Source organism: Budorcas taxicolor, chromosome 23, assembly GCF_023091745.1.
Source record: "Budorcas taxicolor isolate Tak-1 chromosome 23, Takin1.1, whole genome shotgun sequence".
NCBI lineage: Eukaryota > Metazoa > Chordata > Mammalia > Artiodactyla > Bovidae > Budorcas > Budorcas taxicolor.
Window position 1 is genome coordinate 20,387,967 of NC_068932.1, and position 17,290 is coordinate 20,405,256.

General features: G+C 42.4%; 2 protein-coding genes across 2 annotated transcripts in view; both read left to right on the plus strand.

Moving 5' to 3' along the window:
- The first annotated feature begins 2,610 nt into the window (after positions 1 to 2,610).
- LOC128067959 (EKC/KEOPS complex subunit LAGE3-like) lies at positions 2,611 to 3,261 on the plus strand. The gene has a single exon (XM_052661093.1). It carries the CDS (start codon positions 2,611 to 2,613, stop codon positions 3,046 to 3,048), a length of 438 nt encoding a protein of 145 aa, XP_052517053.1. The 3' UTR covers positions 3,049 to 3,261.
- Positions 3,262 to 6,694: 3,433 nt separating this feature from the next.
- ABCC2 (ATP binding cassette subfamily C member 2) overlaps positions 6,695 to 17,290 on the plus strand; it is a 68,852-nt gene continuing 58,256 nt past the window's right edge. Inside the window, exons 1-2 of the mRNA XM_052660794.1 lie at positions 6,695 to 6,727; positions 8,847 to 9,020. Of these exons, the coding sequence (XP_052516754.1) occupies positions 6,695 to 6,727; positions 8,847 to 9,020 (207 nt within the window). The remainder of the gene's footprint in view (positions 6,728 to 8,846; positions 9,021 to 17,290) is intronic.

Below are 17,290 nucleotides of genomic sequence, written 5' to 3' on the forward strand. Positions count from 1 at the left end.
GGACATGAGTTTGAGTGAGCTCCGGGAGTTAGTGATGAACAGGGAAGCCTGGCATGCTGCAGCCCATGGGGTCACAGTCAGACATGACTGAGCAACTGAACTGAGAATCACCACATCATGGAAGAGATAAACTACTTGATGATCATGAGCACATAGCTCCCAAACCTCCTGAAGTCTTAACTTCTCTGACACCGCCTTGTTACCTCACCATCAACCAATCAGAGAGTTGTGCACGAGCTGATTGCCTACCCAGGATGCCCCTCCCTTAGGTCACTTTTTAAAATGCTTTGCTGGAGCCTAGGGATGAGTTCTGGTGTTTTGAGTGGTACCTCCCCTGGGTTCCTTGCTTGACGGCCTGCAGTAAGTGCTGCACCTTTCTTCAGCACAACTCAGCTCAGTAGACTCGCTTTACTGTGCACGGGCCAGCAGACCCAAGTTTGGTTCGGTAGCAGAAATGCCAGAATTATAACAGACAAAAGCAAATACACAAGGCTAACAAACACAGATTTCCTGTTGTCTGCCACCGACCGCAAAATGAATTCCTGTTGAATGCCACTTGGCAGAAATTGCCACTGATGAATGGTCAGACATCCAAAATCCCACAGAGCTGGTACCAGAGGAGAAGACTAATATGATAAACAAAAATAGGAAAAGCTACTTGGCTAGTGAGAGCCAAAAAGCTCAATACTGTTTATACCACTTACCAGAAGAGCCAGGAAAGGTGAGCTGTGGACCTCACTCCGTTGGAATGAGGTTCATTTTCAGGCATGTGCTTCTCTTGGGCTCTGATAATAGAACTCAGGTGGGAAAGCCGGTAAGGCTTTCTGGGTGGTTTACTCTCATCGCTGCTTCCTCCTTTCTATTTTCTTAGAACATATTCTGCCCTGCTGCCTGCTCCTACCCCTCCATCCCCCACTTGCCCTTTCCAAGGATGGTTGGGTGGGGTGATCTTATATCCCATGAAGGTGGAATTGCATTAGAGGGGTTCTCTCAGCTCTTCTGCATCTGCCTTAACGTTCTGTAGGTGAAAGCTTAGAAAACCTCAGTGTTTACTCTCAGCTCTCCTAACTGCCTCCTTCCGTTTTGTTGTACTGTTCTCAGCACTTGGTAAGGCTGGTGTGGCAAAGAGTTGGGGACTGTGCAGTCTTGAAAGCGCCCAACTCAGATGGGACTTGAACCCAGCCAAAACCAAGGTTGGGACTTGAACCCACGGGCTAGGACTCGAATCCACTGTCTTTTAACTGATATCACACACCTGGTCTCAGGACTTAATGAAGCTCAGGTTCTCTACGTTTCAGCACAGAGGAATTCAGTGAGAGGCAAAGTGATAGGTAAGAAGTGGGTTTACTTAGATACATACTCCACAGACAAAATGCTGTTCATCTCAAAAGGTGAGAGACCCTGAAATATGGGGTAGTTAGTTTTTACAGACTGGGTAATTTCATAGGTTAATGAGTGGGAAGTTTTTTCCAACTATTTTGGAGAAGGGGCAGGGATTTCCAGGAACTGGGGAAACGCTTTTGGCCTTTATGGCTGGCCTTTCTACTGTCATGGCACCTGTGGGCATGTTATTTAGCATGCTGATATACTACCGTGAGGGTATAATGAGGCTTAAGGTCTAATGGAAGTTGAATCTTCTGCCATCTTGGACCTGATCAGTTCTAACCAGTTTATGTTCAACTGTGCCATTCTTGAAGGGTTGTGCCCTGCCCCCCTTTCTCCTGTTTCACTCTTTTTGGGCTCCTCTTTCTGTCAGCCCCACGAAAGACCTAGAAAAGTCTGTTAGAAAATAGACTGATTTATCCTCAACCCCCTTTACGGTAGACTTCGCCTCCCTGCTGCATTTCAGCAGAGATGAAAGCTGCTGTGGCTCTCTTCTGTCTTATAAAGGTCTTGTTTCTGAGGTTTTGTTGGCAAACTTTTCATTAAAGGGTCAAATAGTAAATATTTGGAGCTTTGTGACCCAAGAGGCAAAACTGAGCAGTCCTTTTTTTTCTTTTTCTTTAATTTGCTGTGCTGGGTGTTAGTTGCAGCACACAGGATCTTTGTTGCTGCATGAGGGAATCTTTTAGCTTTGGCATGAGAAATCTCAGTTGTGGCACGTAGGATCGATCTTGTTCCCTGACCGGGGATGGAACCTAGGTCCCCTGCACTGAGAGCAGAGTCTTAATCACTGGACCACCAAGGAAATCCCCAAATTAAGTAGCTCTTATTGAAAGGCTGCTCATATTGAAGAGTCTTTTTCACATTTTATAATTAAAAATGTAAAAATCAGTCTCAGCTCCAGGGCCAGACAAAAATATAGGGGTCAGATTGATTTGTCCCATGGGTGAAAGCAATCTCTTGTTTGGTTCACGTAGATTTCTTTGTATCCTCACTGGTGAGTTTTTAAAAATCTATATAATGATGTCATCTTTCCAGCTTGTTTCTGTTAGTATGGTCAGAGGGCTGTGCCGAAAACCACTATGCTAATGTCATGCCTTTATCTGATCTCATTCCAAGACCTAAATCATTTTCTGTTGTTATAGACACATAGAAAAGTGTGGAAGTTCATCTCACAGCTATCTTCTCAGAAGATAACTAAATGACTTAATAAAATATATACATCGGATGCAGGAGACTGGTGGGGACGTAGGCGCAGGCAGCCTGGCGGGTGGCGCCAAAAGCCAGGGCCGGCGGGGGGTCGGGGGTGGCCGGGGCGGCCCCGGCAGCGCGGGTGCTGCTTCCGCTGCAGACCACGGAGCTCCGGGTGTCGCGCCGGCCCAGCACTCTTCCCAAAGGCCGGGAAGCCGACCATGCGTATTCACCCTAAGCGTGCCTTTCCCGTCCGCCTTGGAGGCAGAGATTGCCCGTGGGTCCCTGGCCCCAGATACCGAACCTCACCGTGGGGCGGTTGGGAAGGAGCTCACAGTGAGCGGCAATGTCCTGGCGGTCTGCTGGAGAGCTGAAGATTGCCGCCTCCTTCGAATCTCCATTGTCAACTTTCTGGACCAGCTTTCTCTGGTGATGCGAACCATGCAGCGCTTTGGGCCCCCTGTTGCCCGCTAAGCCAGGGCTGGGGAAAGGGGGGTCTGATCTGGTGGCCCTTCCTAGACAGTGCATCCTTCCTAGGGCAGTGATTCCTGCACTAGTTGCCTATTATGGGGGCCTCATCTTTTGGCTATAATGGCCCTTGTGTGCTCAAGGTCCACTTGCATTGTTTGGTACTTAAATGTTTCTTAACTACTGAAAATATAATTGACCTATGATGAGTTTATTTTCAACTGTAGCACCTTCAAAATTCTTGCATTTGTCCTTAGATTGGAGGGTTCTGATTCAGATAGTCAAGTAGTACAGTGTAAGTGAAGATAATCTAAGAAATGGAGGAGGATAGGTCCTGTCTCTCATTCAGTATTAGCTACTATCAATATTTTGGAGTATTTTCTGAGTTTTATAGTTACATAGTAAATGTGTAACAATAATATTTGATATTGTGCAAGTTTAGCATTTTTCCTGGTATTTCTCATCTAACATGAACTTTTTTCTAAAAATTATTCAAAATCATTATTGATTGTTTAAACTATTTTCAGTCTTTGCCATATTATAGGTAATGATTCTGTGGAACGCTTGTATATAGATCTTTGCATGAATGATAAAGATTACAAGAAGTAGAATTAATTAAATATTTAAAGCTCTCAAAAAAAAAAAAAAAAAAAAAAATATATACATCGTTCAGGTGTTAATAGTCCAGAACATATCCACTGGTACTAGTGGCAAATATTTTTATCATTTGTGAATTTGAATAACCAAATTATATTTAACCTTAGGCCAATCATTATAGTATAAATTATACACATATGTGTGTGTACATTAAAGTAGACATTATTCTTTTGTTAGTCTCTGTTGATAGTCTGTATATAACCACAGAACAAAGGGCTTTCTTGTGTTGACCACCAGAATGGTTCCACTTAATCCTCCCAATGATGGTGTTTGCACTTTAATATGTTGGTAAGCATGTCTGGCTGCCATTATTGTAGAATGTCCTAATTTTTGAAAGAACATTTGCCTTACTAGGGGAAGCAGGTAATGGGGAATGTCCAAGGAGTTTCAGTCTAGAAACACTTAGAAAAGGTTCAGTTCAGTTCTGTCGCTCAGTCATGTCTGACTCTTTGCGACCCCATGGACTGCAGCACGCCAGGCCTCCCTGTCCATCACCAACTCCCGGAGTTTACCCAAACTCATGTCCATTGAGTCGGTGATGCCATCCAACCATCTCATCCTCTGTCGTCCCCTTCTCCTCCTGCCTTCAATCTTTCCCAGCATCAGGGTCTTTTCAAATGAGTCAGCTCTTCACGTCAAGTGGCCAAAATATTGGAATTTCAGCTTCAACATAGAAATGGTTAAGATGGTAAATTTTACATTACACATTTTTTACCACAACACAAAAAAATTTGCTTTAAAGATATTATTACATAAATAATTGCTGACAATTATGTAAACATCAAAAAATACCAGCAAAAAGGAAAATAAAATCACCCACAACATTTTATTGCATGATGCATAAATCATATGTAGATTCACATTTGGATTTGCTATTTTATAACCTGACTTTACACTATTTTTAGTTTAGTTGTTTTTCCTGGCTATGTTGGGTCTTAGCTGTGCGTGGGCTATGTATAGTTGTAGTTAGCAGGGCTGGTGGGTGGGCTTCTCATTGCAGTGGCTTCTCTTGTGGGGCATGGACTCTAGGCATGTGGGCTTCGGTAGCTGCAGGGCACAGGCTCAGCAGCTGCAGCTCCCAGGCTCTGGAAGCTGGGCTCAGTGGTTGTGGTACATGGGCTCAGTTGCTCTGCAGCTCCGGGATCTTCCCGGACCAGGGATCAAACTGGCATCCCCTACATTGCAGGGTGACTGTTAACCATGGACCACCAGGGAAGCCCTTACACTATTTTTAACCATGTTTTAAGTTCTATGTTCTTAATTGAAAATGCAGAAAAGTAGGATATTTCACACTTCTATAAACTCTAAGACCTCAAGGCAGAAGTGCGATGGCACATTTAGGGGTGCATGCCTTTCCATCAATGCTTCTCTCTTTAGATCATGTGTCCTCAGGAGAAGGAAACTCTCCTCCACTCCTGATTTGTCCGCCAGCTCTACTGACATATTTCAGTGGTTCCTTTTAGGTATAAACCCATCTATAGAGGCTTCATCCCTTCATTCATTCTGGAGTTATTTCTCCACTGATCTCCAGTAGCATATTGGGCACCTACTGACCTGGGGAGTTTCTCTTTCAATATCCTATCATTTTACCTTTTCTTACTGTTCATGGGGTTCTCAAGGCAAGAAAACTGAAGTGGTTTGCCATTCCCTTCTCCAGTGGACCACATTCTGTCACAATAAACTGTGGAAAATTCTGAAAGAGATGGGAATACCAGACCACCTGACCTGCCTCTTGAGAAATCTGTATGAAGGTCAGGAAGCAAGTTAGAACTGGACATGGAACAACAGACTGGTTCCAAATAGGAAAAGGAGTGTGTCAAGGCTGTATATTGTCACTCTGCTTATTTAACTTATATGCAGAGTACATCATGAGAAACGCTGGACTGGAAGAAACAAGCTGGAATCAAGATTGCCGGGAGAAATATCAATAACCTCAAATATGCAGATGACACCATCCTTATGGCAGAAAGTGAAGAGGAACTCAAAAGCCTCTTGATGAAAGTAAAAGAGGAGAGTGAAAAAGTTGGCTTAAAGCTCAACATTCAGAAAACAAAGATCATGGCATCTGGTCCCATCACTTCATGGGAAATAGATGGGGAAACAGTGGAAACAGTGTCAGACTTTATTTTTTTGTGCTCCAAAATCACTGCAGATGGTGACTGCAGCCATGAAATTAAAAGACACTTACTCCTTGGAAGAAAAGTTATGACCAACCTAGATAGCATATTCAAAAGCAGAGACATTGCTTTGCCGACTAAGGTCCGTCTAGTCAAGGCTATGGTTTTTCCAGTGGTCGTGTATGGATGTGAGAGTTGGGCTGTGAAGAAGGTTGAGCACTGAAGAATTGATTCTTTTGAACTGTGGTGTTGGAGAAGACTCTTGAGAGTCCCTTGGACTGCAAAGAGATCCAACCAGTCCATTCTGAAGGAGATCAGCCCTGGGATTTCTTTGGAAGGAATGGTGCTAAAGCTGAAACTCCAGTACTTTGGCCACCTTATGCGAAGAGTTGACTCATTGGAGAAGACTTTGATGCTGGGAGGGATTGGGGGCAGGAGGAGAAGGGGATGACAGAAGATGAGATGGCTGGATGACATCACTGACTCGATGGACGTGAGTCTGAGTGAACTCCGGGAGTTGGTGATGGACAGGGAGGCCTGGTGTGCTGTGATTCATGGGGTCGCAAAGAGTCGGACACGACTGAGCGACTGAACTGAACTGATAGAGGCTTCTGGTACTTTGGAAACAGGTGTGTCTACCTGTCCCTGGGGCTTTTTAGTCACATGTCTATCTACTGGGGTAATGTGAATACACATCTGAGCAAGGTTAACGATTAAATTGTTGAGTTAAAGGTCAGAAGACCTGCTGTTCGTTGGAACATCCGAATAGGAGATAAAGAACCTCTTGAAACTGGCATTCTACCTTCTCTGAGGAGAAGAATAAGTAAGAAACTGCACAGTCATACAAGGATCTTCATCCCAGAAGTGATCCAGGAATCATGCTGGATACTTTCTGCGGCTCTACTTTCTGGGTAAGTAAATCACACTTATTCTCACTGACTCTTCTCAGCTCAGAATAAGTAGCAGATTAACCTAGAGTGACCACTAATAAGAACTAGAAAAGTTAGATATGCAGTTTGTCTAAAGCTCAGGGGTTTTTTTGCTTGTTTGTTTAAAGATAAGTCATATTCTATGTGGGTGAGGTAATGTATCTATTTTTCTAAGAGACATGTATCGCATCCCAGACTCTTTTCTCAGAATAGGTAGCTGCAAAATTGCCTTCTCTAAAGAGAAGTATGGAAAAAGCTTCTTCATTAATCTTAGGAGGAATTGTTTGTGGAGTAGGAGGAAGATGAGATGATCTATGTTTGAGTTTTATTGAGAAATGTTGATGTTGAAATGATACTGATATGTTCTAAAGGAACTGGCAATTAGTGAGATGGACTAGAAGTTGAGGCTAGGGATGCAAATTTGGGCATGAAGAGCACTGAGACAATTTTTGAACCATTAGTGCAGAGAATTCAAGACGGGGTGAACAACAGTACCACATGGTTTAGTGAAACAGAAATTTAGGGATTTTGAGAAAGCCTGGTTGGCAGACTCCTAGCGTCAGAATCAACTGGAGTGCTTGTTAAATTAGCTTAACCATCTTGGTAATTGTTTCACATTCTCAAGTTAGGTAATTTTACAAGGAGAGCAGGAATGAGATAGCAGAGCACGTGGACAGCACTTCCCATCCTAGAAAGACACTGGGCCCCAAGGTGCTCAAGGCCCAGACGAGGATGATGCTGAAAGCTCAGCTTCTCTGTCCACCAGTGCCAAATTCAATCTCAGAGACAGAGTTCTGGGTGAAGTAGAAAAGAATAGCTTTATTTCTTTGCCAGGCAAAGAGGGCCACAGTGGGCTCTTGCTCTCAGAACCATGTGTCCCACCTTGCAGAAGATAGTGAAAAGTTTTATAGTAATTGTTCAAAGAGGATGTGACCAGCTCCTGGACATTCTCCTGATGGGTGGGTGGTGAGGAAAGTGGAAAACGGCCTTGTCTCCAGCTGGCCTGGGGTCTGCATGCTTGTGGGCAGCATGCTATCTTTAATCATTAACTTCTCCCACCTGGAGGGGGTTTCAGTATCTGCAAAATAGCTCAAAGATATTGTTGTGTGTATCTGTTGATGGGGAAGCAAGGACCTTGCCCCACGGCTGAGCTTGACCAGTTTGTTTTCCCTCTTATCTCGCATCCCTTCCCTTCCCTAATTAAAAACTGCTTGAATCTGCCCATTGGAACTCAAGGAAGTTTCTGGAGGCTGAATGAAGGCTGTTTCCTATAAGGCTTTGCGCCCAGGAACCCCACCGGGCCCTGCACAGTATCATGTACACCACAGGAAAGGGGGGCTTACCGTGCCCCAGGATTGCCCCAAGTCATCTCAAGAGAATTCTGAGAATCATTTGACAGATCATCTTGGTCAGGGAACCTCAGTCTTTAAAGAGTGTGCAAACAGCTGTACAAAGCAAAAAATGTTTGCAAGAAGAGGAAGATCTACCCTCACATGACTCAGATCCAAGAACTGGTGCCCCCACCTTCACCTCACAAGATACTTCTGTTTATTGCAGGATGCAAAGTCTAGTAGGAAACTTGCTGGGAATAAGCCTTCCCTCCAATGTGCTTCTGCTGCTCCTTAGCCTAAGGCCCCTTCAGCTTCCAACTTAAGCCCTTGGGGCCATAGGAGCTTAATTGCCCTAGTGTAACTAAGCACTCTGCTGCCGGCAGGTTTGGCGTTTGCCTGTGAGTTCGGTCAGTGCTAAAAACTAGAATGAGTTTTTATATCCTAGGATTATTCTCCTCTTTGGATTATGGAATGGTCCCTCTTCTTCCCATGACTTATTTGTACAGCTGGTGGAGAAATTCACTTAGAATCGCAGAAAGAAAGGTTTTTAGAGGTTTGGTCAGAAGTCACCAACTGGCATTAAATGGTGATGTTTATATCAATGGAGTTGGACAGGAAAATACAGCTAGTTGAAGGGTCAGGCTAAATAGGGATATAGAACTGAGTTAGAACTGTTTGGAAGTGAGGGTAGGGGTGGTAGTGGGCTGGGGATTGGTATTCTGTCTTCAGAAATGCATATATCCAACAGTCATTCTATTTTGATCTCCCAGAATTCCTCGTTGTTGGATAGCCCGGAGGTGGACCTGCCACTTTGTTTTGAGCAGACTGTTTTGGTGTGGATTCCCTTGGGCTTCCTTTGGCTCCTGGCCCCTTGGCAGCTTCTCCATGTATATAGCTCCAGGACCAAGAAATCTTCTATAACCAAACTCTACCTTGCCAAGCAGGTAAGGGAACTCTACTATTTTCACACGAGTTTTGTAGTATGCAACAGAGGACATTTCTCGGTGGTTCAAGTGTCGTCTTCCCTATCTGTGCCAGTTTTCCCAGGTTCTGCTGTCTCAGGTAGAGCCGTGCTCTGGAGGCCTCTGCTTCCACTTGCTCTGTGCCTCACTGACCCCTGCCATATTCCCTAGTTAAGATTACTTTGATTTTTGCATAAGAATGACTCCGAAGTCTTATGGATATTGGACTCCAGAAACACCAATGATGAGTAATCAGTCAGTTGAATAGCTGTCTTTTCAGCATTTGAGAAGCAAACACTGGATTATCTATCTTTGCTGCGTGTGTGTGTGCTCAGTTGTATCCAATTCTCTGTGACCCCACGGACTGTAGCCCGCCAGGCTCCTCTGTCCATGGAACTGTCCAGGCAAGATCACTGGAGTGGGTTGCCATCTCCTCCTCCAGCTGATCTTCCTGACCCAGGGATTGAACCCGCATCTCTAGTGTCTCCTGAATTGGCCGGCAGATTCTTTACCACTAGTGCCACCTGAGAAGTGCATGTATGTATCTTCAAGCTGTTCTAATTAATCAGGAGGCTATAATTCAGTTGGCATCTACCATGAGGTAAAAATGAACTACCAAAAGTGTCTGCACCACTCAGGCAATCCGAACATCATTCTTCTCCCCAGACTTGAATCTGGAATAGGGCTTCTGTTCCCCGCCCAGAGTCAACCCTGGGTCTGGGTGGTCGCTCACCGTAGAGAGAGGATGGGTATGTGCTCATTGTGACCTGCCCGAGCAGGGAAATAATGGAAAGGAGCTGCAGGAGAAAGCCCAGGAGGAATGAGTGTAGGTGCCTCCCAGCTGGCTGCACTGATCAATGCAGAGAAGAACTTGTGGGAACTGAGAGATCTTCAATTGAGCTTGTAAAGCTCCCTCTTAGTAACTATCACCTGCTGCTTTTCACTAGGGTTTTCTTTTACCTTGTCCTGATTATTAAATAGGATTTTAGACAGACAAATTAGATTTGGTGTTCTATGAGCATACAGATCAATGAACCCAGGTTGTTGCAGCCTAAAAAGAAGGCAGGAAGAAATTTGTCCAGAGGAAGTTGACTTTGCACAGACTCTCTGAGGTGGTGGCAGGCCTTGTCTACTCTGGATAGAGGAACAGTCTGGGAGGGCTTGGAGCAGAGCCACTGTCTCCCTCGTAGAGCTGAGTGCCTGGCACAGGGCCGAGCACTTGGCATGGCATTTGCTGAACGCTGGTATAAATCCATTCTAGGAATAGGAATGGGATCAAGAGTGGGTCACTCTGAACATCAAACATCATGCTTCAGTACCTTAGGGATGAGACAGAGCTTCTGGCTAGTCAGTTAAGTTAGAGAGCTTCTATCATTTTCTGGAGCTTCTAAGCAAAGGTTGGATGATCAGTAAATCAGTATCTCATTTCTTATCATAGCTATTAACTTTAAAAATTGAGAAATAACTCACATGTTAATACAATTTTACCCTAAATACAATTTTTTTTAGTATTTTCATGATCTGTGTAAGCCACCACCCCAGTCAATTTTAGAACATTTTCCCCCTCAAAAACAAGTCCTTTGTTCATTAACCCATATCTCTGCATTTCCCCTAGCCCTAAGCAACCAATTATCTACTCTTTGTCTGTGCAGTTTCCCTATTCTAAACACTTCATATGAGTGAAATCCTACAATGTATGATTGAGTAGCTTCTTTTACTTGTTATAAGGTTTTCAAGGTTCATACATGTTGTTCAAGGCTTAACCATGATATTCCATTATATGACTATATCACGTTTTGTTTAACTTTCATAACAAACCTCTAGATAAAACTCAATAGATAAAAATAAAAGCAGTGTATTTGTTTTTTTTTAATTTCTATAACTAATGATCCACTCACCCTTGCTCATAGCTTATAATTTATACTTTTTTTGTCCTCCATCCTAAGAGTGAAAGGTACAGATTAGCTTCCTGTTAAAAATTTCAAGATTCCTCTGAAATAGTCCAAAGTATAACTCTTCAGAAAATAAAAATTCACTGCTTCTATGAAATTCACCTTCTTCTTGGCTCAGTCCTCAGCTTGACTTCATTTCTTTGCTTTCTATTCTACTTGCCTTTGGGCTGTTCCTCTCTGACTCTCTTCCTCTCTTTTTTTAAAAAAGTCTTTCACTGCATTGCTTGGTATGTGGGATCTTGTTCCCTAACCAGGGATTGAGGGATGTTAGTTCCCCCACCAGGAATTGAACCCACGTCTCTTTCATTGGAAACATGGAATCTTAACCTCTAGACTGCCAGGGAAGTCCCCTCTGACTCTTTTAAACTGTTATTGTTGTTTGGTCATTAGCGCAGTGTTTATCTTATCTGGACTAAGTCAGTTTGTTTGACTAACCTGGTGAGAGACTACCAGTTTGTTCAAAGGTGCACCCTTTGCTAAAGGGACCCTGTGCCCAGCAGGTGATTTCATGAATTAAAAATGAATGAGTGAATGAGCTCATATTAAGTCCTAGAGGAACAAAAAGGGAGTTTTGTTCTAGAGGTTATAAAATGGGCTGAGGTCAGATATGCAGCAAAAACTGGCTTATTGTTGAGCCAGTGAGATATATGGAAGTCATCTTCAGGTATTTGTAGAAGTTTAACATAGGGGATTGTCTAGCTCGTTCTGAAAGTGTCAGTCAGCAAGATTAAGTTAAGTTGGTGTAGGTTGTTCAAGGGAGCTAATTTTAGCTAAACATACAGAACTTTTTCTTTTTGTGTGTGGATGATTTAGCTTGCTATCCTTTATTTATGTAAGTTTAAGGAAAATCATAGACATTATTTTCCATTCAGCTGTATCAAAATTTAAGAACTTAAATTTGAGACAGCTGTATCAGTTGACTTTTCTTTGAGAGGGTTTTAAATAAGTTCAGTTGTAAAGAGCATTACAAAGGTGGAAGAACTTTCTAATAGTAATAACTGTCTGATAGTAGAATGGTCTGCTGGGGGATATAGTTCCTGAAAATGTTGAAACTGAAGTTATACATTTGTCTGCCAGAGAAGTGCTGAAAATAGACACCCTATGTAATGGGTCAGAGGTTCAATCAGAGTGTTTTCATAAAGCCCTGGGGAAAGGAAGACTGTGCAGAGGTAGAAAGATATTAAATATAGCCAAACCGCGTATTTGTTTATATACCAATGAGGTTGTGTCCCCTTAGGAAGCCGAGTTCAGTAAACTCCACGTGCACTTGAAACCCCTCCAGTGATTCAGAGATGGAGTGCAAAGCCTATTTAAGGACTTGGTAATCATGAAACAGGGCTTCTCTCGTGGCTCAGCAGTAAAGAATCTGCCTGCAATGCAAAAGACGCAGGTTCAATCCCTGGATTGGAAAGATCCCCCGGAGAAGGAAGCGGCAACTTACTCCAGCGATCTTGCCTGGGAAATCCCATGGACACACTAGCCTGGTGGGCTACAGTCCATGGGGTCACAGAGTCAGATACAGTTCAGCGACTGAACAACCACAGCAATAGTTAAACAACCATAATGTTCCCTTAAATGGGATTAAAAATTGTTTCTGGTTATTAAAAATGCATTGCTGTAGAAACCTTTATTATGTGATTATTGTAGAGATTTTGTTGACTCTAGGGAAATAGAGGATGAAATCATTGATAATTGTTATCACTCTGTACTTCTGTTTTTAACATTTTGGGATGTTTCCTTTCACTCTCTTTAAAAAACTAAATTAAAAAAGACAAATGAAAAAGACACTCCCCTCAACCCTCTGCCTTCTAGTTTTACTCTCCAGAGGCTGCCATTTAAAATTATTTTGATGGCTACCTCTGTATCTGCAAATAATGTTTTCATTCTGTGTTTCTTGATCCATCAACTTCAATAAAGATCTATTTATGTCCTCTATAAAAGACAAGGAATTTATTCATTGGCCCAACTCCCTAGCTTCCTTTGCCTCTCTTCCTCTTTCTCTCAGTCCTTTAATTCTATGCTCTCTGTTAATTCAGTCCTTTATTTTCTGTTCTTCTGTAGGTTATACCTAAAAATCTGCCATCAGTTTAATTTAATTGGCCATGCCATGCGGCCTCCAGGATCTTAGTTTCCCAACCAGGGACTGAATCAGGGGCCACGGCAATGAAAGCCCAGAATTCTAACCACTGGACCGCCAAGGAACTCGCCTCCCCATGCCCTTTTTTTCCCATCAATTTTAGACTAGTTCTTCCTTGCTTCTTTCTTAATTGAGGTATAACATTGTATAAGTTGAAGGTGCACAACGTATTGATTTGATACATTTATATACTGCAATATGATTACCATCATATCCTTGGCTAACTAACACTTTTATCATGTCACAAAATTATCTTTTGTGTGTATGTGTGAGAGACAGGGAACATTTAAGATCTAGTCTCTTAGCAACTTTGAAGCATGTAATACAATGTTTTGACCATAATCTCAGTGCTGTGTATGACAAACTTGCAGTTAGAAGATAAATTCTGGAGATCAAATGAGATTTTTTTCAGTTTATCGTCTTTTTAAAAACTGAGGCACAATTGACATATAACATTATTAGTTTTAGGTGTACAACATAAGTTTGAAATGATCTAGTAAGTCTAGTTAACACCCATCACCATACATAGTTGCAAAAAAAAATTTTTTTTAATGAGAACTTTCAGAATCTACTTTCTTAGCAACCTCAAATATGCAGTACAGTATTGTTTACCTCTAGTCACCATGCTTCATTGTATTTTCCACTTGAGCCCCTTTGTGTAAGACAAGAAAATTAGTGCCTCCAAATTTCTTGGAGAACAGCCTCATATAAAATTTTCAGGGGAAAAAAATAGTAAATAAAGTCTTTGGGCCCCTGCTTTCTGAAAATGTTGATCTGGATATGGAATGCTAGGTTGAAACATTTTTTTCAACTCTAAAGATGTTGCTGTGTCATTCATCAAGTCTTGTGCTACCAAGTTAGATTTCTTCTCATTCCTTGTTATCCTCTCTAGAAACTTTTATCCTCTTTATTCTTGATGTCCTGAAATTTCATGAGCATGTTTGCATGGGTCTTTTTTCATTCAGTGGATTCTACACTGTTAAAGACTCATGTCTTTCTTATCTCTGGGAAATTTTCATATGTTAATCTTTTCATTTTTTTCCTTTAATTTAAAAATTTTAAAGAAGTTTAGAACTTCTTTTAGATATTGATCCTCCTCAACATTTTTTTTAAAGGTACTTTTAAAAATTCTTATTTTGGCTGCTCTGGGTTTCCGTTGCTGTTCGTGGGCTTCCTCTGGTTGCAGCGAGGCGGGGGCTATTATCTAGTTGCAGTGTTGGGCTTCTCAACGCTGTGGCTTCTCTTGTTGCAGAGCACAGGCTTTAGGACGTCTGGGCTTCAGTAGTTGAAGTGCATGGGCTTAATTGCCCCATGGTATGTGGAATCTTCCCAGACCAGGGATCGAACCCATGTCCCTTGCATTAGCAGGCGGACTCCCAACCTGTGGACCACCAGGGAAGTCCTCAACTTTTTTTTAGAATTTCTTTCTCTCTTTTCCCCTGTGTTCTGAGAGATTTTCCTAATTTTTTTCTTTTAACCATCCTAAAGTGCCTTTATTTTAGCAATAATCAAATTCTTAATTCCTGAACAAGAAAAAAGAAAATTTGGCCAAGCAGGGTGGCCTGTGAGTTCTTAGCTCCTTGAGTAGGGATTGAACTCGTGCTCCCTGCAGTGGAAGCAGAGTCCTAATCACTGGACCACTGGGGAAGTCCCCTAAACACACCTTTTTCTGACAGCAACAAATAAGTGGATGCAGCATCTTCTCAAGTCTCTTACAGGACATTAATTTTAAAATAATTTAAAATTCTCTTCACTTAATCTCTGTTTGTTCCACCTGGGAATCTGTTGTTCTGTTTCACTATCTTGGCTGTCTTCTTCACTAGTACTGATTTTTCTCAGCTTTTGGTGCTTATTGGTGTTCTGTTTGCACTTATAAATAGGGGACTAAGTCAATGAACGTGCGGCTGGAGTAGGTTTCCTGGCAGTATCTAGATCCACTTCCCCAGGCGGCCTCTTCTTGATGGGAGGACTACCTGTGAGCTCTGAGTCCTGGACAACTGTCGGTACTCACTGGCTTCCCTCAAGAGCAGGATGCTAGGCGGTACGTCTCCTCCTCTGACTGCCAAGTGAAGATGCATTTACTCTGGAGCACCATTACCTGCCCTATCCTCCTCCCAGAAAGATTCGATTTCTTTAGCAAATACTTCTGTGTGGCTCGGACGGTAAAGCGTCTGCGGGCAATGCGGGAGACCCGGTTCGATTCCTGGGTCGGGAAGATCCCCTGGAGAAGGAAACGGCAATCCACTCCAGCTCTCTTGCCTGGAAAATCCCATGGACGGAGGAGCCTGACAGACTAGTCCATGGGGTCGCAAAGAGTCGGACACGACTGAGCGACTTCACTTTCACTTTCTGTCTTGGCCAGCTTAAGGGTACTGGTGGAATCTAGTTGTCTATGGATTTGCCTGATGGTTTGGGGGTGAGAGCATAAAGTGACTGATATAACTGTGCCAGTTCACAGAACATCAGTGGAGACTCACTTTTGTCCTGTTTCCCATTCTAACTCTCCGCCAGGGTGGACTAGAAAGAATAGATTTATAACTTGCAAAACTCTCTCTTGCAAGTTATGCCTATTGGCTTAAGTAACACATTTTATTATCTTATAAAACAGGAAGTGCAGTGCACCTCCTGGATTTGTTAATATAGCAATTCAACAATATCAATAGGTAATTTTTTTTTCTGATAACCTCAGCAAATCAAGCCAGTTATCAAGCCAGCACACGATTGCAGGGTGACTGTAGCAGCTTTCACATACAAATGCAGTCATACAATATTTGTCCTTTTGTGTCTGGCTTCTTTCACTTAGCATTATGTTTTCAAGGCCCTCCTTCATGTTGTAGCATGTATCAGTATTTCATTCCTTTTTATGGCTATAGACTACACAATTGTACAGATTCGACTTCTTATTTATCCATTTATCAATTGATGGGTATTTGAGTTTTTTTCCAGTTTTTGTCTATTTGAAAAATGCTGTTAGGAACGTTTGTGTACTAGTTTTTGGGTGGACATAGATTTTCAGTTTTCTTGAGTATGTATAGGCTTAGCAATAGAATTGCTGAGTCATATGGTAAATCCATGTCTAATATCTTGAACTGACACATGTTTTCAAAGTGGCTATACCCTTTTACATTCCTGCCAGCAAAAAAAAAAAAATTTGGAGCATAGTTGATTTATAATGTTGTATTAGTTTCAGGTGTACAATATAGGCTCTAACACTTGTCCACACCAATACTTGCTATTCATCTTTTTGATAAAGAATATAATATATCTACTATCCTAGTAGGTGTGAAGTGGTATCTCATTATGGTTTTGATTTGCATCTCCCAAGTGACTAATGATGTCGAGCATTTTTTTTTCATCTGCTTTTTGGCCATTTGTATACCGTCTTTGGAAGAGTCTTTGGAAGAATTTATTCTTTGCATAAACCCTTTACACATTTTTAAATTGGGTTATTTGTATCTTTTTGCTGTTATAAAAAGTTCTTTACCTATACTGAATCTATGTATCACTTTGATCAGTAAGGGAAACCTTTTTCAGAAGCTCACACAGGACAGTCCCCACAAGCTGCCCCTCAACTTTGTCACATGTCCCAGGCCAGCGGAACAGGATCACCAGGATTGGTTTTAATTCACTTCATAGGGTTGGAGAAAGGTGCAGTTTCTACCCAAGCCTATGACTGAGCTGAGTAGGTTCATATTTTACAGAAGTGGGGGTTCTGTTAGGAAGGAAATGGCTTTGAGGAGGCAGCCCTACCAGTCAGGGTCCTCACAGGAGGCAGATGGCTGAGGCAAAGTAAAATGGTGAGAGGAGGTTGTATTTACAAAGAGACCTGGGGCTTAGCAGTGAGCTGTTACCACTCCACGCTCTAATGGACAACAGTGGAGAGTGAATCTGGAGGGGCAGACAGAGGATACAAGCATAGCAACCAGTGATGTCTATTCAGGCCCCCTTTCACTGCTTTTTCTTGTGTATGTTTTAGACCACAGTTTGCTCTGCTCTTTGACCTGATGCTATTGACACATTTGGGTTTTGTTTTCTAAAACTACCTGGTTTACCAAGCTCATTCACCCTCTTCCATTCACAGTCTCAGTACTACTATGGATTTATTTCTTGGGTAATTCTCTACTATCATTTCAATGGGATAGGAAAGGCTGGGAAACAAGTAT